Below are 23231 nucleotides of genomic sequence, written 5' to 3'. Positions count from 1 at the left end.
AGACTTTTCAAAACTCTGTAAGAGTAATGACTTTTATTTTAGTTTAATTTTTTATATTAACAAAATATCATTTTTAAAAAATTTGGTGTTAGTATAGCCCTGTGTTTTCCAACGTTGCTAACTTGGCACAAGCGTTTACATTTTGTTTCATATGTCAAATATGTCAAATTTTGATAATTTTCAATTTTGTATTCTTCATTTTCGCAACATTGAGTTTTGTTTACTATATTTTTAATTAAGTTAAAAAGCACGGAAGCTATTGGTATAGTTAATAAAATTTACTTAGTAAGTTAAGCAGTGGCGCCGAATTTAATTTCTGTTTAAAACATTAAACATATTATAAAAAAAGATAATGTAAAAACTATTTAATAGTAGGGAATGCGTGTTGTTGCATTCAAAATTTTAAATAATAATCACTTTCTACCTCGTATATTAATGGCATTTCAGTAGTTTTCAAAGTATATTTCACTTTGCTCACTTGTACTTAATGAGTGTCCCCATAAGTACGGACACACACCTACTGCAGCGATTGTGTTCATTCATTATTATATATGGCATCACTTATATTAGTAGAAATAAATTTGTTAAAAACTGTTGACTGACATTCATAAAATTTTAATATGGCATCACTAGCAAAAGAAAAGCGAGCAATTTCAGTGGCTTGTCACAGCTTTATCGTAAAAAATTGGATAACTGTTTCTTCGTAAGTAAATTAAAGTATTTAAAATGAGTCGAAGACGTGCACATGATGGAGAAGAAGAGGGTTACGGTAGGTTTAAATATTGTGGTACAAATTTGTTGGCTAATTTTCTTTTGTACTAGAACACCGGAATCGTAAACGACGCCGCGTATCTGAAAATCAGGAAATAGAAGACCGATTAGAATCGTTGATATTGCGTGTTGGAGAGCGCACAACCTCTTCGGTTGAATCAAATTTAGAAGGTCTTGTGTCAGTGCTAGAAGCTGATTTGGGCACTTTTAGGATAAAAATTTTACGTATATTGTCTGATTGTGCTGTAAAAATGCCTGAAAAATGTACCATATACACAACGTTAGTAGGCCTCCTCAATGCCAAAAACTACAAATTCGGTGGAGAATTTGTAGATCACATGGTTAAAACTTTTAAGGAGTCTCTAAAACTATGTCGTTGGGACTCTGCTAGATATTCTTTAAGATTTCTGGCAGACTTGGTTAATTGTCATGTGATATCAGCTCAAAGTTTAATACAAATTCTTGATACAATGATTGATGTCTCCAATGAAGATGCTGCACCGCAAGTACGTCGCGATTGGTTTGTGTTTGCAGTGCTTTCTACTCTACCTTGGGTAGGAAGGGATCTATATGAAAAAAAAGAATCTTCGTTAGAAGCATTGCTTTTACGTATTGAAGTGTATCTCAACAAACGTTCAAAGAAACATCATAATGCGCTACGTGTATGGTCAGTAGACACTCCCCATCCACAAGAGGAGTATTTGGATTGTCTTTGGGCACAAATACGTAAATTACGTCAAGATAACTGGGCCGAAAAACATATACCTCGTCCTTACTTAAGTTTCGATTCAATTTTGTGTGAAGCATTGCAACACAATTTGCCGCAAATAATTCCACCTCCACATCATGAATCATATAGATACCCTATGCCGACAGTAGTTTATCGCATGTTTGACTACACTGACTGCCCAGATGGACCTAATTTACCAGGGTCGCATTCTATTGAACGATTTTTAATTGAGGAACATCTGCATCATATAATAGAAACTTACCATATCGAACGAAAAGACTGTGCTGCACAGTTGTTGGCATTCCCTTTCAAAAACAAAATTCCACTTGAATATTGCATAGTGGAAGTAATATTTGCTGAATTATTCCATATGCCCACACCTCGTTTTATTGATTTATGCTATGGATCTATCCTAATAGAACTTTGTAAGTTGCAGCCGGCCACATTACCGCAAGTCCTTGCTCAAGCAACTGAAATTCTGTTTATGCGTATTGATTCAATGAACACTTCATGCTTTGATCGTTTCGTTAATTGGTTCTCTTATCATTTGAGCAATTTTAAATTCACTTGGTCATGGGATGAGTGGGATAGTTGCCTTTTAATGGACTCTGAGCATCCACGTCCAAAATTTATACAAGAAGTTTTGTTAAAATGCTTAAGGTATAATTTCACAAGTCTTTATTTAAATATGTCATTAACGCAATTATTACATTTTGTACAGACTTTCTTACCATCAACGTATTGTTGAAATGATGCCGGAGGGATATGCTAAACTGATTCCCGTACAACCAATAGCAAATTATAAATATGCAACGGAAGAAGGAGGTAAGTTTGATATTGCTTTTTTTTTGATTATAGTTAAAACTTAAATATTACCTACAAGATCATTATGATTTTTGATTGTTACATTACTAAAAATATATTTAAGCTGTAATCCAAGAAAAAAAAGCATGCCATAAATATTTGTTGGATTTTAGACTTGGGGAACTCCTACTTTGATAATATATTGATATCGACACGACAACAATTGACTTGCGTCATAAATAAAATATATATAAATTCAATTCAATAACAGTTTTTGGTTTGAAATATTATGACTATAATATTATAAATAAAGTACAAATATTAAAGCCGTCAGAATGTTCAGTTCTTTTTCACTTCATTTTCGTTATCATCAACTATAACAGGAATTTCCTCTCCGTTATTTCCAACCTTGATGCTAACTGACTTGCTGACTGATTTCTGTGTTAGTACTTCAAATATTTCTTTACCATTTTGAAGATCAGCTTTAGGCAAGGAAATGTTTGCAAGTGGTTTTTCAATAGATACTTTAATCTGGTTTTTAAGTTCAGAATTTTCGGATATGTTATCACTTTGTAATTTTGGTGTGTATTTACTACTGAAGTTGCTTCTCCTCTTGGGTTTCCATTTCCCCATCGATTTTTCTGTAGTTGTAATATGTAAAAAGGGTTTATGACTTATTGTGCGCAATGGTGTTTCAGTGGTCGATGAAGATATCAACTTCTGATCTTGTTTATATTTTGAATCAGACTTTTCAATTATTGCACTCGTAATCTCGATAAGCTCGTTTGTATGTTCAGTTGTGTTCGTATTGTACTTTGTTTCTAGACCTTTATTAGCTGCTAATTCCTTTGTTTGACTTGATCTGCGTTCTGACATTTTTGTAGATTCTTCCAGCTCTTTATTAACTATAGGTTTGACATTCTTTTTGCTCTCTTCTACATGTGGAGCATTCGAAACTTCTGCGTCTAGAATTTTCCGAAATGGTTTTATATTAGCTTTCTTGTTTTTAATTTGTAAATCAGTATTAAGTTGTTCTTGATCTCCGGATATATCCAGGTAACCAGTAGTACTCGGTGGTTCTAATTGCGATGCATTGAGTTCATAATATTGTAATTCTTTATCATGTTCATTTAAATTTATATATAAAGGATCTGGTTCAGAGTAACGATTAGTTATTTTATCTAAAGGTTCACTTTGTTTAAATGGTTTATCACCTTGTGTAGTGTGGTCTTCACCCAACGTAACGGGATATATTAACAATGGAACTTTAGCGCCAATATTAATTGGAACCATTTGTAAAATTTGCGAGTTTTGTTTTGTTGGCACTCGTGTTACATGTGCTAGTTGCTGTGCTTGTACTGGAATAATTTGTGTTGGTTCTGTTTGTTTTGGATTTTGCGTTAGGACTTCATACAAATTGTGTAGGTACTGAGGAACAGTATTATCGATTTCATTCTTAAAAAAATTTGCAGAATTCCGTACGCTGTTTGCATTATTTTCTTCAGCTAAACTACCAGGCATATAAAAATGATGATGATAGTGATGTGTTATTAGTGATTGGGTCACTTTTGACTCGCTTATTTCCTGTGGTGTTTTATAATATTCTGGCTTAGGCAATTTTAATTGATAATTAGGCCTAAATGTTGTTGGTATTAGATAGTTGCTTCGTTCATTAGTTGGAATGTTCATAACATTTGGATATAACTCTACTTTCGTGGCTCCTTTACTAGGAGAGGTTTTGATAAACTCCCCAATGTTAAGTCGGTCAAAGTATGACAACGGTTTTGGGTATGGTTGATAAATACTATGTAGAAAAGTAGATTGTGGCAACTGATTCACAGTACGGTAATCGTGTAATGTCACTTGGCGAAAGTTCCTGTTTGTGTTTTCGTCAAAACTGCGTTCAGTGAATGATGTTTCTTCTGGGTAAATAATTCTGCCAAAGTTTTGTGGATAATCATCTTCTTTTTGTATAAATGATTTCAAATTATTATTATGTAAATTTTGATCGTCATCCTTTCTTCTCGAAGAACTTAATTTTGTATTTCGCATGGGACTAACACTAAATTTTATTTCATAACGAAAATTTCTACTTGTGTCCCGATGACGTATCTTTTGTACTTGCCATAATGCAAAAAATTTTTCTGAATTACAATCGTAATCACAAACTCCTTCTACAAATCTAAATGTACCATTCTCTATTTCTTCTAGTCGTCCACTGGCTAATGTAACGATATCCCCAAATCTGTAATCATTATCAGATTTTTGGGTTATGTAAGGAGATCGTAAAAATTCAGCATATTCTTTTAATTTACTAAAAGTAAAATAAAAATATTAAAAATGATTTAATAATTTCAAATTATAATATAAATAAATAATTATAGTATATTTGCTTTGTGTAGAAATATCTTTTAATTATATAACACTTTTATAAATTACCTTGAATTTCTGACTAAATCATTAGTTGCAGTGTTTGTGAAGAGTGTAACGAATGTTACATGCTTCAAGGTTCGCTCCCATGGTCGAGTAGTTTGGTTTCGACGTATTGCGTCGGTATCTTCCTCATAATAAATACTTTTTCCATTCACTTCTAAATCTTGTTTTGGAGTTAACAGTAATTCTCTACCCACAATTCCATTAACCGGATTAACCTTAAACAAGACATTGATAAGATATAAATTATTTTAATTTTTATTTACATCTATGCAATCCATTATATCGAAAACTTAGTAAAAAGCAAAGTGAATTTAAAGAATAAATAAAAGATAAAGATTGCTGTGCAGGATTATTAAAAGATTTGCTCCATTTATAATAAATTAATTGCCAGGCATGTTTCATTTATTATTTCATTTAGATATGTAATATGCTCCTCGGTCTCGTCGCCACATCATATAATAATTAAAAAGAAAAGTCAATTACCAAATAACTGAAAACTAACGATTAATGCAATAAATAAAAAATTTTCTATTTATAATAAATTAATTGCCAGGCATGTTTCATTTATTATTTCATTTAGATATGTAATATGCTCCTCTATTTAAGCAGAACAAACAAAATCGTATCAATTTTTAAGATAGCGCTGCGCTACACACAATTCATAACTCGTAAAAATAAAATGGAAGTGGTAATGACCGCTACCAAGTGGTCATACACATGTAATTCTGGTATTGCACCCTTAGATTATCATATTGTTGCATACGTTTTACAATTCGACGTAGTAGTTCTCGAATGCTGGATCCCGATAAATAATTATATAGTCAGCTCTAGTTTTGAACAACCATTTTTATTGCTCTCAGCAATTTCTTCCAATGATAATAAATTTATATTCTTAGAAACTATTTCTAAGATTACTTAGATTCCGTATTCATAAATTCCATACTGACTTAAAAAGATCATTGTGAAAAGCACGTTAAGCACGGCTGAAGGGGGTAGAAATGTAAAACGTTTTACAAAAAATTTAAGAATTAACAAAGTAATTCGCTTCGAGAGTTCTTAAGGTGTCGTGCTTCGTATTTTATTTCATTTTCGAATGAGAAAATTTAAATTCTGATAAAAGAATTAAAATTCTACACCAAATAAGCACTTATCGCCATAAACTTCAATTTACTGTGAAATGGAACAGAACAAAACAAATCTTTGGCATACCTTAAAGTCAGGACCCACAGCGAAAAGAACAAATTAAAATTTGACTGGTTTAAAAAACCCACCATATCTGGAGAATGATAAATTGCTGGTCTAACCAACCACAACACCAAAAAATAAACACCGCAAGAAACCAAATTCGAAAAAATTTATAAAACTAAGTGTTTTGTCGATAAGTATCTAAAAGAAATCAACTATCTAATAAACATTACTAATAAATAAACGACAAATAGCGGTAAACCAAAACCGACAAACCCAGATACAGATCTCGAAACTAAGTGAAAATAGAATTTCAAAGGAAATAATCACCAAACATATATAACATTTAATTACAATACAGCAACACCATCGAACCCACAACAAGAATTCAATTTAGTGAAGATGAAGTTGCAAATGATACATTAAATACATTGAAACCGCGAAACGGATATTAGGCACACGAACTAAGAAACACAAAATTGACATCAAGATAGGTAAATAAAGAACCGCATTAGCACTACACATAACAGAGAATAAACCTATACAATGTGATAATAATAGATAAACAAAAAACCAATAACAAAAGATTAACTTTAGAGAGCGTCTACGTACAAAACAACATTCTCCGAACCATGAACAGAAAAGACCAGTGACAATAGACACAATCTTTATTGATTATTGTTTATTATTTGAAACTAAAATAAATGTTCCAAAATCAGTTGTTATAATAATTTGCCCTAAGGAAAAAGTCAATTAAACTTCGAAACGTTGGCGATATTTATGTAGATAATAACTACCTAAAATAAAAATCCAACTGAAAACTTTTTCATTCGGTAACAACTATTCTATTATATCTACATTTCCTGTGGTGACATTTTTTCAGTGATTAGCCACCATTATGTCCGGGTATTGTCATTGCGCAATACTCTGAGAGCATAGTTTCGTAACCATGCTTTGGTTACGAGGGCATGACAGTGACAAAGCTCCAGTTTGAATATACATTTTAATATCACTTTGTTCAAGATTCCCCATATTTGTGGAAATCTCAAAAAAAAATTTGTAATTAAAAGACTATTCCTTAATGCAAATATCATTATCTTTGTCGATGTGATTGTTATTCAGTGAGGGAAACATATTTAACATTTTGGTTACCTTTGATGGCACGATCACTTGCGTTTCCTATTTTGAAATTACGGAAGGTTTCAACTATTAACTGAATGTAGAATTCTTGACACTCTCTATTTTATTTTGCAAATCAAGTTCGTCTTTAAAGTTTTATTCTTAAAAAGTTGTGCACTTAATAGCGCGTGGGAAATAATAATATGTGATAAACTTTTTTTTTTAGTAAGCTGTGTTCTTTTAAAAAGTGTTTATGTAAAAAAATATTCTGAAAAGCCAACCGCACTGCAGTATGAATAGCAAGCACCAAGATTGCTGCATCGTAAAAATGGACTTACGAAATAATTGCGCCTACCTTTAAAGTCTGCTTTCTTGCAACACGCAATTTTTTATACTGGTTATGGCCTACTGGCGCAACCAAGGTGCCGTTATTTTCTGGCACAATACCCTGAATCAAGTCAAGTTAAAAACAAAACGTATGTTAAGAAAAAGCCGCAATAGTAAGAAATAACTGAAAACCATTTCTAATTCAAAAACAAATTGAGATTGTAATAAACAACAAGGAAGTGAAAGTAAGCCCCATTAATATATACGATCAATCGAAATAACAAGTACAAGAACAGAAGACACACAACAGAATTCAGGAACCCATTCCTCAGAAACTAAATAACAACCACAAGATATTTAATGAGGCAAAGAACAAGTTAGCCCGGGACCAAACAAATTAATACAGTTAATAATAAATATTATAAATATAATGTTACTCCCCTAAACAAAATCGCAAATACACTATATTATAATTATACTTTAGATCTTATACTTTGCTTTGTATAGAAAAAATACAATATATATAATGTATGTATATACATTATACAATATTTATACTTTTGTCTTTAATTTTAATATAATGCATACCGCTAAAGAATATAAGGAATGGAGAACCAAAAACCACAGGCTAATTATCAGTGTCTTTCCAACAGGGCTATTTTTATGACCGGTATTTCCTTTCTTGATTCCAATTTGCTTTATTTCTCTTAAAAAGATCAAACTTTTAAAAAATCACCTTTTACAAGTGAAAGTCAATAAATAACGTTGAGGCAGCGAAAAGAATATACAATCAATTCAGAGATTCAAGAATAATAAGATACACATTGGTTTTTGAGAATTAATATAAAGTTCTAACCAAATCGAATGAGCAAATTTTTAAATCTTACACTTAACAAGTTGGTTACTCAATCTTTAAATTTCAATTAATGGAATAACACAATATTGAATTATTAAAAACATACTAAATTGAAAACGAACGAAATTAAAATTTGCACCACAAACACAAACTGGTAATCCATCGCTCAAGCTTATGCATTAGTATAAATAAATCGAGAGGCTCTGAGTAGTCAATTTAGTTGAACTGAATTCCAAATTACTTCAAAGTAAATTTTTTGAATTTTAATTAAATGTCGCGAAAAGTTAAAACTGAACTGAACACTTCACGTAAACAAACCCAACTAATGCGGGCCATCTTCGAGTTATGCAAAGAAACTGCTTACGGCTATGGGCCGTTCAACGATGAAGTTGGCTCTGCTATCTTTACGCCTACAAAGCCTTCCGCTTGTTGTATTATATTTGTGGCAGCCAAGTGAAACAATACAACAAAAATGCTTGCTTAATGAAAACATAAGGAGTTTCGCAATGCAATGCACTTACGTGAAAAGCTGCATCTAAAGCAGCTGTCGGCCAACAAACACCAACCTTTAAAAGTACGAGTATATTTGTAGAGAACTGTGTTCCATTCCTATCAATTATATACGAATACACTAGCGCACTAGTAGGTATTTTCTCAGGTAGCACAAAATTGTTAGGCTTCGCTGAAACTTCAAATGTTAGTTTTTTTTCCAAAGTTTTTAAAACGTTTTTGTAAAAATAATATAAACTTTAAACTGTAAATATATATTATTTTCCGCCATATAGAGAGTTGTTTCCTCCTCTTTGTTAATGAAGAACATTGCTTGCCTCTTTGAAATGAAACGCTTGAGTTTAAGACATTTGATCAACTATTTGGGGGGAATGGTGCTGATTAGTAACTAATTATTCGGCTTATAAAAATGTCTTAATAATTAAGAAAACAAAAAAGTTTATTTTCTCAAATACCGTGAAAATAACTGAAGTGCTTTTAGTTAAGTAAATGTCATGATTACTTGGGAATTTGGTTAAGTTAAGTGCGCGTGCCGTGCCGTTGTGTCTAAACTGCTTATGAAAAACGCTTAGAAGCGCTTTTGACTTTGGGAAATTTATTAGCTTCATTGTGTTCACATTGTGTTCACATTGGTTCAGCGTAGCAGTGGCTTTAAACCTTGTACGTTTCTTTAGGTGCTTAGTTTTTTCTTAAAAAAATTGTTTTCTTGAAGGTAAAAAACACTGATCATTTGAATTTTAATGGTGTGTTCTTTAAAATCAACATTGTGGTATAGATGAAATTGATATTTGAAACCAATTTCATACCAAACTCTTTTATCATTAGATTGTATTGTCCACAAGTTATTTGCAATAAATATGAAAAAGTAAAACTTTGTTAACGCGTAACGCCAAGTTATAATTTTAATGTGAAAGTTGGGACCCTAGAGTAATGCGCAAACCCAGCTGTGTGGAACAGCTGATAAATGGAAAGATTGTTTACACAAGGATGGAAAAGCGGGAATTGAAATAAGATTTTGTTTTCATTTCGTGCTCTTACACTGAAACTGTAAAATGTGTTCTATAAAATTAATTCTGAATTTAAAATTAAATTCAGGATTCCTTTTAATCCTTTCATATATTTAAAATCAAATTTAAAATATTTTTTCGGTTTCTTGTTACACTAGATCTGTTTCTTTCATTTTAATGTAGATTAATTATATAGCCGTCGTTCTTTCGTTAAAAACTCTGGATTTTATTAATTTAATTAAAACAGAATCCACAATAAGTAAAATCAAAGGAAATACTTACACAGTAAATTTTAAATGCAACAAAAAATCATTATAAATATTTTGTTAAGTGAACTAAGTACTACAACAATGTATACTTCAAAATAGTGATTCTGATGATGATTTAGAATTGGTGAATTTATTATATATGTATTATATACAGTACCGAACATAATTATTGGCACAGCAAGCAAATTGGACTTTAGCACTATTTTTATCCTGTTAATGAAGCGATTTTTAATCAACAAAAAATTTTTTTAATAAATGGGTTTAATTTACTTTTAAATTTATTTTATTTTCTCTTATATTTAATTCTTTAAAATTAAAAAACCAAAAAAAAACTAAATTTGCTGAACAAAATTATTGGCACACTTAGGTTCTAACGAACTATTTTAACATAATTTCATCGATTTGTCAACTTTCTATTGGAAGAGACCCGTTATCTCTACATTATTAATGTCATGGTGATTCAGTTTATCAGCGCAATGTAATTCTATATTTACACAACCAAAGCAAATCTTATGCGGACATTGGAGAAATGATGGATAGAAGCTGCTATACTATTTGGAGCATTGCGCAGCGTTTCAAGGGGACGACATCGTGGCAAAGTACAAAGCACACAAGCCAACCTAAAGCCATGAGTGACCGTGGCCATGAGTGAACGCAACATAATAATAAGAAAAGTGAAGATCAACCCAAAAATATCTTCGCTGAGGTTAAGCGAGAGTTTGACATGGAAGTTCATCCCATAACGGTCAGGTGGACACTGCAATAGGCTAATTACAACTTTCGTGACGCTAAACGCAAACCGTTAATTTTGAAGGCCAAACCAGCAAAAACGTCTAGCCTATGCGAAACAATCGAGTTTTGGAACAATGTTATCTTCTCAGATAAAAGTAAATTTACTATCTTTCGATCTGATGGCCGCGAATGGTTTGGAGAAAACCCAATACCGAACTGCAAAAAGAAACTTTTGCTATGTCTGTAAAACATTGTGGTGGAGGAGTGTTTGTATGGAGGTACATGTTCGCTGCAGGTTTCCGCGAATTGGAATCCATGACTGCATTATGGAAAAACAATAATTTATAGACATCCTCAATAACCACATTTAGCTTCCAACATGATAATGACCCATAATATACGGCTTATGATGTGCGTTTATGGCTCGCTAATCATGTAAAACACACATTGCTACATCCACCTTAATCTCCAGATCTCAACCCCATTGAACATTTGTGGGAAGAATTGGATAGACGTTCAGAGAACCCCATTATAACAACCAAAGTAGAACTGAAGGAGGCACTGCTGAAGAGTGGCAATATTTTGCACCAAAAACCACACAAAAATTGATTTCTTCGATTCCAAAACATTTGGCCACTAAATATTAATTGTTATTGAAAATATTTTTTTTAATCTATTTTTTTGATTTTTACGTTAGCTGTGCCAATAATTTTGTTCAGCAAATTTAGTTTTTTTTTTTGTTTTTTAATTTTAAAAAATTATATATAAGAGAAAATAAAATAAAATAAAATGTATTCAAAAGTAAATTAAGCATTTTATCTAAAAATAATTTTATGTTGATTAAAAATCGCATCATTAACAGAATAAAACAGGATTCTTTAAATTAAATTTTTTAATTCTTTAGTTATAAAATTCCGTCTTCAGCAATAAACCGCTCCGATACCTCATAAACAAATCATCTATTAAAAAATGCATTTAATAATCACGATTTACAGCAACAACAAAATACACGTCGAGTAAGGCGTTGATCAAACCTTTGCTTTGACCAACATTTATGTTCCACTTTTACTATATTTTCAATGTCCCCGTCTTTCTTATATATATACTTATACTAAGCATTTCGTATTGGAAGTATTTAAAATTTGTTTTTAATTGATATTAAATATTCCAACATATATTTTAAAAATTAAAATTGTTTTTAAAGCATAGTGAAACCTCTTAAATGATGTCAAATTTTAAACATTTTTCACTTAACTTCAACATTAATATTGATATTTATATCAGAATCTCTTTTCACAATAATTCACAAATTCATTAAAACACATTTGATTTTAACAGCAGTCTTTAACAAATCGACACAATCAGGTGTGCTCACGAGTTAGCGTTACTCGTTTACCGAACTAGTAAATACATTTTTTACCATTTTGCAATTGCAGAAAAGTCTTTGGAGAACTTGGTATAGCAATTTTTCTTCCCTTAACATAAAATAAAATTTTATTTAATTTGAATTTAATTTTTATATTAAATTTAATTACAAACAAAATTCTAACTCACTTTATTAAAATAATAAGTATTTAAAAATATTTGCACTTATTATCAGGGAAAGAATAAATAACGTTGTCTAAACTCATATTTAGTTATGTTACCATTTTAACAACTTTCATAAATAAAACTCAAAAAATAATAATTATTAAATATTAAATATTAATTGAAAATAATTATTATCATGTGCCATTTATTTTTTCACGAACAAATAACTCTTACATTCTGCTTTTTATTTTAAAACGCAAAAATAACTGTTATTTTTGCCTTAAAAACATAAAAACTAAGAATAACTTTTATTTTTGAAAATAAAATATAAAAGCGAAAATATAAAATGCATTTTGCATGTAAGGCAGTTGTTTTTGTAACTTCATACAAAATGTATTTAATGGTTATAAATTGAAAAAGAAAAAATAAGTTCCCACATATAATCATCATTATTATACTTACACTTAAACTAATTATAAATTCAGGAATTCGCACAGTTCGTACACCGTTTGCAGTTTGATTACAGCATTTTATATCAATTACACAACACATTCATTTATAATATCTGAACAATATTAACAACGAATAAATGAATCGATCATTAGTAACGCTAAAACACGTCATAACCGCAACGAGGAGAGCACCATTAAGGCTGAATTAAAGCCTAAGTACTAACACATCAGTGGTGTTAGTTCGAAACTCGGTGCCACCGCGTCTTCAAGCAGTTACCATTAGCAAAAACTGAGGAAATTGTGGAGAAACGTTCAAACGCTCCATCAAAACGAACGACATTTTGCTACGAAACATAACTACGTGTTACAAATGGCTTAGCACATCAAATCATGGTTAGGCGAAGTTTTCATTTGTTTTCATTTGTTTTCATTTGTTTTCATTTATTTGTATTTGTAAAACGCACAGTAAAACTAAGCGCCGAAAATGTTATTAGATTAACTGTATACATAAACTGTGTACAGAGAGAGAGAATATTATATACATACCATATATCTCAAATACTAGTAATCGGAGTCGTACACGACATTAGGCATATTATTGGGTGCGTTGAAAAGTAAGCAGGATATTTTAAAAAGTCTTATCGGTATAAAAATGAGATAATACCACCCCCCCAAACTTTTTTATTTTCGGAAATAATGTATTTTCGGGTGAAAGGAAGCAGTTTTATGGACTGTTGTAAGTGCCGTTTGTTTTAGAAAGCACTTTTTAAAATGCGACTTTCCATTTTAATTGAAGTTTTTGTCTTTTTGTTAAACCGTTCCCTGCTCTGCTCCCCTGCTTTCAATCTGATAGACAACTTTTATAGATTATTTAAACAAATATTTCTCTTTTATAGCATCGGTTATTGGCATCAAAGTGGCTCATCAGCTTGTAGTCGCTGTGCGACAAAAGTGTACACCAGTAGAAATCTTCAATGTACTTAAAGAGCTTCCGAATCCCGGCGAGAACAGAGATCAGGAAATATCCGATTCATCTTTTAACCCGTTGAAAATTGATGTTTTTGTACAAACTCTTTTAAATTTGGGATCAAAGTCGTTTTCTCATAGTTTTTCAGCTATTTCGAAACATCATGACGTATTTAAGGTACCACTAAAGCATTCTTATTGGTGTAGATGTTTAAATGGATATCATTATTTTGCAGAAATTGGCAGAGTCAGAGGAGGCACAAATTTGCATTCTTCACAGTGTTTTCGAATTGTGGCAAAATCACCAGCAAATGATGGTCGTCATAATTGACAAAATGCTTAAAACTCAAATAGTGAGCTGTTCAGCAGTGGCCACTTGGATATTCTCAAAAGAAATGACTAGTGAATTTACAAAAATGTATCTCTGGGAGATTTTACATTTAACAATTCGGAAAATGAACAAACACGTAATTAAGCTGTGTAAGTTATATATTTATAAATTTTTATATTGTATGCGACAGTTATGTGCATATATTAACGATATGTATTTAAAATTCATTTAAAGCAACCGAGTTAAATGATGCAAAGGAGAAACTATCGAAGGCAGATTCATCTTCAAGTGACTCAGAGGATGAAAATGCAATAAAACGTAAAAAACCAATAACTCACGCAGATAAACCAACAGAAGAGGTAAAATAAACTTATGTAAATATATATATATATTACTTTTAAGATTAATTAACATCTGAAGATGAAGTCTACGAAGTAGACCAAAATATCTTTAATGTAAATATATTTTATAAAATTAATAGTTTAGTAGTTTAAGAGTTTATTAATTTATCACTATTACAGAAATGCTTCTATAACACAATGATACTCATACAGAGTACATAAAATAGATAGATAGATTAATTAGGTTATTTGAGACAATAACTATTAAGTTTTCTGTCTTAATTAAAATTTAAATACGATTCGAACAAAGTGCAAAAATATACGTGATTATAATAACTAATATAATGCTATAATGATGAAGAAATTTAAAATTCAAACAATTCAGATAAACAAAAAAAGAAAAAATCGTAAAAAGAATATAAAAATGAAATAAATAATAAATATAAAAATTGTAATAAAAAAAAGGAAAACAGAATATATATCAATACTAAAAACAGATATACATAGTATAAGAGCATGGTACGTTAAAAAGAAAACAAAGAAAAGGAATCACTCGCCACAATCCATCAGTACATCACGTCTGTATTGCAAACTTTCCCTTAGCATAGCATTCAGATGGAGTTAATAAAATTAATATATAATTAAAATATTTAACATAATTTAATAATTAAATATCATTTTTTTTATAATATCACAAACTTATATATATATTTTATAAGAACAAATTATTTATAAAGAAAAATACTGAAATTTATATTGTTTAAGAAATATCATGATAATGAATGATAATTCATTCACCAGTTAACACCATTTTTGATTGGTACGAATTTCAGAAAAAAAAATATGAAAATAACAGGATTTAGGCCACAGAATCTATCAATATTTAATGGATATTAAATCAATTAGTTGATTAAAATTTTTTCTTTTATCTTTCAATGCTGTCTTTGTTAGCATATAAACATTTGTATTTGGTTGTGAATTTTTTTATATTCATTTACGTATTATTTAAGTTAATTCAATAAAAGTAATAAATTGGGAGGATAACGTTAAATATCTCGGTATCACGCTGGACAAACGATTCACATGGCTTAAACATGTTCAACTGAAAAGAATTAGCTGTGCCAAAATTCTTCATCACCTCCAACCGCTATTTAGAAATTAAAACCTCAATGCTAAGAACAGGAAGCACTTATATATAGTTGTGTAGCGTTTAGTAAAGTTTTAAACATTACTATTCACCAGCTAGAAATTGCACAAAGCTAGACTCTGAGAAGACTTTTCAAAGTACAATGGTACGTTAGGACGAATGACATCCTCAGGGACCTCAAGATTGATTCCATCAAAAATACATAAAGGATAAATCCTTGAAATTATTTGTGAAAACTGACAGACTTACCAACACCGCGTTATCAAATCTCAGAATGGTTACAGGCTCCTCTGGGAGGTATGCAGGTCTGAGGTTAATTATTGCTTGGTCTGATGAAGTGATAAACAATAATCCAGTCAAGGCGTAAAGAAGGGTTTTAAAAATACCTCGAGTTAAGAAAGAGTAAAAGTGCTTAAGTGCAGTGGCTCAAATAGCTTCAACAGAATATAAATGCCTAAATAAATATGTACAGCTTGCTATAACGACATGAGGTCTGATACTGTTGTACGTTTTAGCCGTCGACTTCGAGCAGTCCTTTGTGGAAAAGCGGAAACTTCAAATGTTGTGGGTCTTGGCGTATTGTTATGCCACGTTTAGAACAGGTAGCTTACACAGGTCACAATTTCGAACATAAAGTGGGCCATTTAATACAATTTGCAATACTTTGTTTTGGAATAATTGAATTGTGGCAATGCAAATTTTGCTGACGGATCTCCACAGCTGGATTGACGGTCAATAAGAATAATTATCTTGTTTAATTTTAAGTTATAAATGATTTTCAAATATAATTTGCTGAGTGCGAAAGAATATTAATAAAATTTTTACGCTTCATGACTAATTGAACAATTAAGATATTTACACTACGGTAGCTCTATTAGCAAAACGAAACAAAAAAGAAAAAAATATTTAATATTGCATTAGAAAAGATAATTAAAAATTAAACAGGGACGGAAAATAACAGTTATTTTAAAATTATTTATGGAAAAAAGCAGCAACAAAAAGCTGTCTAAACTCTTATTTAAGTAAATAGTTATCATTCTAACAACTTTTATCCTTAATATTATGAATGATTTTTATATATAAGCGTTTTAAAATAAAAATCAAAAAATAATAATTAAATTTGATTTTTATTATATTCATCAAAAATAATTATTATTATATGCCTTTTATTTTTTCGCGCAGAAATAACTCTTAAATTTTGCTTCTTATTTTAAAACTCACAAATAACTGGTATATTTGCGTTATATAATATAAAAATCAAGAGTATCGAGCATACAAATTTGTTCTCCTACAAAATACAAATATAAATACAAAATATGAATCATACAAAACCAAAAAACTGAACTAAATCTTTACCTGCACCAACCTTTTAAAACATTTTCTATGGAATTACAAAAACAACTACCTTGTATGAAAATTGCATTTTATATTTTCATTTTAAAAATATCGCGCAGAATTTGCGCGATACTCTTGCTTTTTATATTATATAACGCAAGTATACCAGTTATTTGTGCGTTTTAAAATAAGAAGCAAATTTTAAGAGTTATTTCTGCGCGAAAAAAATAAAAGGCATATAATAATAATTATTTTTGATGAATATAATAAAAATCAAATTTAATTATTATTTTTTGAGTTTTATTTTAAAATGCAAATGATAACAGTTATAAGATGATTTTTATTTTTTTTTATGATAACTGTTACGGTCCCTGAAATTAAATATATAATATGAAATAAAATATATAATATGAAATAAAATATATAATATGAAATAAAATATATAATATGAAATAAAATATATAATATGAAATAAAATACAACACAAAGAGCATTTCCGAAAATTTTGTTTGTTTTTAAATTGCAATTTGATTCGCCGATATATTTTCCCTGTGGTTTTATCAATACTATACTAGAATGTATGAAAACAGTAATAAGTCTTGGTACAATAGGACTCTTCTAGCCGCAGTACCAGCTGTTGGGCAACTTCATGATAATAGTTTTAATAATAATTTATTACGGTAATAAGTCGATATCTCTGCAATATTTTGAGTTTCTTAGTTGACTTTCAGTAATTCAAATATCATTATCACTTTTCTATATATGTGTATATGTTTGATTGTTAGTCCCTTAATATATATAACATATATAGTGAATACAACTATTTACTATAATGACTTTCAGTTAAATATTTATATTATTTTTGTAGGCTGTTGAACAATTGGAGGATCAATTTGAATCGGCAAACGTAGAACAAAAAAGGCTTTTTCTTATCGTTTTTCAACGATTTATAATGATATTATCTGAACACTTAGTCCGCTCAGATACGGATGGACGGGATGCTGATACAGACTGGTACCGTTGGACTATTGGGCGCTTACAACAAGTTTTCCTAATGGTAATTTAAGAAAAAATCAATTTTTTATTACTTTTTTGCTAACGTATTTATTTCTAGCATCACGAGCAGGTTCAAAAATATAGCAGTACGTTGGAAAGTTTGCTTTTTACATCCGATCTGGATCCACATATTTTAGAAGTATTCCATCAGTTCGTAGCATTACGTGCATAGTTCAAAATGAAAAAAAATAACTTGATTTGATTGCAATATTTAAAAGATGTTCATATAAAATTATAGACTTTTTCATATAAACATTTTTATTATTGAAAAAAAAAATCGAAAATGTAATTGTATTATTGTTAGTAATGTTTGACCAGTTTATTATGTTAAATAGTTCCGTCTATTATTTTAGACTATTCCGGTCTTATTTTCAAAACAAATAAAAATGATTTTTATTAAATCTTTTTAACACAATGTTTCGTTGGTATTTGCCAGCTTTAGCAGTATCTAAAAATATTTTAATTTAATAATAAAAATTGTGATGACAAACTTTTTAAACAATTAAAAAAAAATACAAATACGAGTAGATTATTATCAATATTTAACAAAGAAAAAAATAAAGAACAGGAAGTGTCATACTTCCTGGAATAATTGTTGACCTTGGTAAACTCTTACTTTTGCGTAAGATCCCAGCAAGTAGTAGAATATTTGCCAACTCTCTCTGCATATAAATTACCTGGCAGCTGATAACACATTCAATAATAAATAACACATTTAAAATATATTTTACCTCTCTGATATAATATAAAGTGGAATATAAATTATATTTAAACCACTGCGATATAAATACATCAAAATCCAATGGCTTTTTATATTTAGCATTTTTACTCCCTGGATATCAATACACTAGCCTCTCAGTTATTAAACTAACCGAAAAAATGTCTGTAGAGATACTTATATCAGGATGATAACAATATGTGCAATCAGTCGGTACAATCAGAACTTAAGTGAACTTAAGTAGAAATGAAACGGACATCTTACTCTACTCTGAAGTGCAATTACAAAAATGTAATGATATTGTGACGAATTTGGTTTGGAAAATATCAAATCGTAGCAACACGGCAAAACTGACAGGAATAACATCAGACATTTCTTTCAGAAAAAGTAGTTTAGTTTTGTTAATAGGATAGTTTGAGTCTCGAGTTCGAGTTTGTGTTTGTGTTGAATGGTTGGATCGAAGAAAAAGTTCCGGTGGATGTTCAGGAGTAATGACGGTGAAGAGAACAAAAAGGCCAGAAGTAATATAATAAGAAAGAGAAGAAAGAAATATAAGAAAGAAGAGTGATTCAGATTATATATATATAAAAAAAAAAGAAGGAGAAGAAAAAAAATGAAAAAAGACTATTAGTTTAGACTATAAGTTTAGGTATAAATCGGCTGTGGTACATTTGGATCAGTTGCAGCAGGACGTTTAAGTGAAAAATCCAAATTGGATGTAGTGTTACTAGAAGCTGATGGCAATCCTTCTATTCAAATGATAAAGCTTGCATAGCTATGCAAGGTGAAAGTTGTCATTGACCGCGTGGCAAAATGTTAGGTAGAATAAATTATGTCAATGCTATAATCTATGTAAATGGTACACGTGGATAATTTGATGATTGGCGTGATCGTGGTAATCCAAATTGGAGTTATGACGATGTGCTACCATATTTCCGTAAAGTTGAAGACTATACTACTATAAAAGTTGACCAATGGGCATAATTAGTTATGCTTCGGATAATGCCTTTCGATCAATAATACGTGCAACAATGAACGAAATGGGTTATAATAGTACCACTGAGTTTACAGAAAGCTCCTGGGTGGGACAAATTAATGTATTGAGCGCTCAAGATGGCGGTAGACGTATAACTATAGCTCAATCGCATTCAGACAACGGCAAAAACTTGAGTGTAATACGACAGGCAGATATGAAACATTGCTGAAAAAAAGCAACTGGGATTACTTTCGTGTTAAATGACAAACGGGAATACACAGTACAAGTGAACGAAGAAATAGTGCTCTCAGCTGGTGCGATTGACACACCGCAAATTTTAACGCGATCAGGAGTGGGGGCCAAAATGATGGAGAGGTTCCAAGGGATTTGTGCCTGATGGGGTCGATTAGGCTTAAGTGAAGGGCTCGCTTCTTTGAGCAGTTGTGTTTCGCCAACAGACAAGTTCGTATTTTATATACCATAAAACGCTGTTAATGTGATTTTTATAATGACTAAAAGATCAACAGCAAATAAAGATTATTAAGTACAAAGTTATTACGACCTTTATATATAAATTGAAAAAAATATTTGATGTAAATGTGATTGACTTGCAATTTTAATTGTAACCTTTTAACGTGGATATGGCAACATTGTATTGGCCTACTGACCGCAAGATGGCGTTAATCTTATATTAGAACTTTAAAATTGGTTCGTTACCATAGCAATTTGATGCGACGTATAATAAACAAACTAAGGATTTCAATCAATATAAAAAACATATTTTCAAAAACACAAAATGTATCATAAATCCTACAAGCACTCAGGGACATATCACATTAAAGACAGTATTGAACACTTAGAACTCCGTTTACATTTTTGGCACGTCAATTCACTGCTGAAGCTTCCCAAACTTGAAATAAATAAAAATTATAACCTAAATAAACAGAGCAGCACTAATGAATTTCTGATATCTGACAAAGAAAATGAGAAGATCATTAATATTAAGTGGCAGGAAAAAATTTTAAGCCGAAGGGAAATTGAACTGTACAAGAACATAAACAATTGCAAAAACGAAACAACAACAAAATATAACGAATTGATAAAACGTACATCACTCGTTTCAGATGACGAATTGGGTTGTGAAAGTATTAAGAAGCATAAAAGTAAACGACAAGGAAAAAAGATACAAGAAAGAAAACAGAGAAGTATTAGAAATGAGGCTATCGAAAAAAAACATCAGATCTTTACTTACGTTCAAGCGGACAATTTCGATCAAAGTGAAGAGCATAAACGGAAAGGGTCAATCAAATCTACTTTAGGAGATAGTGCAATGGAGACGATGTACATTTTCGCATCTTTAGATCCCGATATACAGTTGTTAGTTTTGAAATGGAACGACCAGGAACGTCTTCTTCACGTCTATCCTGACTTTAACAACTTTGAGGGGACCCCCCACATCATTGAAATTAATACAGATTATCGGCATTTATATGCGTTCTCATGCAAAAATATTTCAAAATGTCGCCAAATCAAGTATATTCCACCATCAATATATTTACCAGAGATAGACATGGATTGGCACAGAAAAACCACATTAGCCGAACAGTTCTCAATGCCACCAAAGCATAGTAAGCGCGTTATGTTACTGCTTGACATACAGAATGCTAAAGGCTTCGAATATAATAACTTACATGTGCGTTACTACATACGTTTACCACCAAATACCAGCTTGGAAGGAAATAGTAACATATTAAGCGGTAGCACGCATTCTTCCTCGTCTAGTCGCTTATTTGCCGGTGAGTACCACTTTGGTGTATCTTTGCAATTGACATTACTCTGTGACGAGACTTTTACTCCCACCAACTTACTGCACATTTATTTTGAAGTCATCTCAATTGATTGGTTAGAGCGAGAACGCGTTGAGGGCTACACACATTATGCTACTTATCTAAGTCCCGGTTTGGATGCACTACAACTGCAATGTCAGCGCCCAGCGGAAATCACTTGGCTTGACACTTTTAATCGATATTTCATTGGTGGCAGGCAGAAGTTTGAGTTCGTAAAATACTTCACAGAAACACAATCGGAGTTCCATTGTCGTTATAGATGCAAAATGTTGAGCACCGGTACTCTAAGTTTTTGCTGTCAACGTATCACACAGCGCAATTGCGAATTACTTGAACCATGCATTAATCGAGCATGTGGTATGACATTAGATGACGTTATGCATGCATATCGCGAAGCCAGGAAGAGACTAGAAGCTGTCGCATAAATTCATTTGTATACAATATATAGTAAATATAGTTGTTGCCGTCACACAAAATAGGAATCTTAAAGCCCCCTCTGATAGTCATAGGCAGATTTTATTCATTTTTAAGTAAAAAATAGTGCTTATATTTTAAAAAGAATAAAAAAGTTTATTGCATATTTTGTGCGAAAATACTTATAATATAATTATGCTGTATAATCTTAATCAATCTTAATCTGCATCATTAATAACTGCGCTGAACTAATGAGTTCAAAGTACAATCTTAGTTATGAAATTTGTAAAGTTATAATATAGTTTTATATTTATATGAGCATGATTTAAAATTTATTTTACAAATTCTTACAATTTGCAATTTAAATTCTCAACAACAAAAATTGATCGGTGCCTTGACTTCACACCAACCCATGCCGATAAACAGCGGTTATTTCTCATACATATTTGTATGTACATAAATACATACATTCTTAGTAAGAGATGGTAAGATACTTCAGGTATATAGTCAAAATTGGAGTTACAAATTTAACATTTAAATTTATTGTAAAACTATTCAAAACTATAAATATATATTCATTTTTATGAAACACTGAATTTTTAAGGCCACTTTAGTGTGTATGTGCGTGAGCTAATAACTTATATTTATTAACATTAAATCCGTGGACGAAAATAAACTGTACAGTATCGTAGTGTACTGCTCATGTCCGAAACATTTAAAAAAATTTTTGTTTGTGTCCAAAATACTAAAATAGTGTACTGTTTCCGACATATCATGTACAATTTTTAATATTCTCGTTAGTGTTGTTTTCATGAAGGTAGTCAAGTCAACTTATCTTAGCGATCATTTCACGAAGGTAGTGTATTTTGAGGGTCTATCGACACAAAAAACGTTTTGAAAATGCTTCTAATGTGCATTGTTGTTGTTTTGTTTGCATAACAAGTAGAATTTTGTATGTATTTTGTTTATGTTTATAAAGAAAGATATAACATATGCATTTATTGAATTTTTTAAAATCTATAAAAATATATAAATAAAATCGTCTTTGTGTTGTTTTTTACATTCCATTTTACTATATTATGTTAGTTTATATTCCCAGGTTTTTTTTATTAGTATTAATAAATCACCCATCCGAAATAAAATATTATATCTGTGTAATACATCACCTAATATTAAATATGCATTCATGAATGCATGTACAATATCTTTATTTAAGAACATAAACAAAATACATGCAATGCAAATAAAATTTTTCTTCTTATACAAACCAAACAGCAACAATGCACATTTAAAACATTTCCAAAACGGTTTGCAATAGACATCAAAAATACCCTACCTTCGTAAAGATATCGTTAAAAAGTTCACCAAATTT

At 30.6% G+C, this 23231-nt stretch overlaps 3 protein-coding genes across 3 annotated transcripts; 2 read left to right on the top strand and 1 right to left on the bottom strand.

Moving 5' to 3' along the window:
* Positions 1–726: 726 nt before the first annotated feature.
* On the top strand, positions 727–18268 carry LOC119665933 (nuclear cap-binding protein subunit 1). The gene is made up of 8 exons (XM_038075192.1): positions 727–769; positions 823–2161; positions 2223–2326; positions 13625–13872; positions 13931–14174; positions 14260–14384; positions 17717–17905; positions 17963–18268. The coding sequence occupies exons 1-8, from the start codon at positions 727–729 to the stop codon at positions 18074–18076; spliced, it is 2406 nt and encodes an 801-aa protein (XP_037931120.1). The 3' UTR covers positions 18077–18268.
* LOC119665934 lies at positions 2335–8667 on the bottom strand. The gene is made up of 3 exons (XM_038075193.1): positions 8335–8667; positions 4745–4956; positions 2335–4619 (listed from the first exon to the last, which is right to left on the bottom strand). Exons 1-3 carry the CDS (start codon positions 8389–8391, stop codon positions 2645–2647), a joined length of 2244 nt encoding a protein of 747 aa, XP_037931121.1. The 5' UTR covers positions 8392–8667; the 3' UTR covers positions 2335–2644.
* Positions 18269–19036: 768 nt separating the features above from the next.
* Positions 19037–22749, top strand: LOC119665935 (Meckel syndrome type 1 protein homolog). Its single transcript, XM_038075194.1, has one exon. The coding sequence runs from the start codon at positions 20395–20397 to the stop codon at positions 21868–21870; it is 1476 nt and encodes a 491-aa protein (XP_037931122.1). The 5' UTR covers positions 19037–20394; the 3' UTR covers positions 21871–22749.
* Positions 22750–23231: the final 482 nt, after the last annotated feature.

Source organism: Teleopsis dalmanni, chromosome 1, assembly GCF_002237135.1.
Source record: "Teleopsis dalmanni isolate 2A chromosome 1, ASM223713v2, whole genome shotgun sequence".
NCBI lineage: Eukaryota > Metazoa > Arthropoda > Insecta > Diptera > Diopsidae > Teleopsis > Teleopsis dalmanni.
Note: the sequence above shows the minus strand (reverse complement) of the source record. Positions and strands in the feature narration are given on the sequence as shown.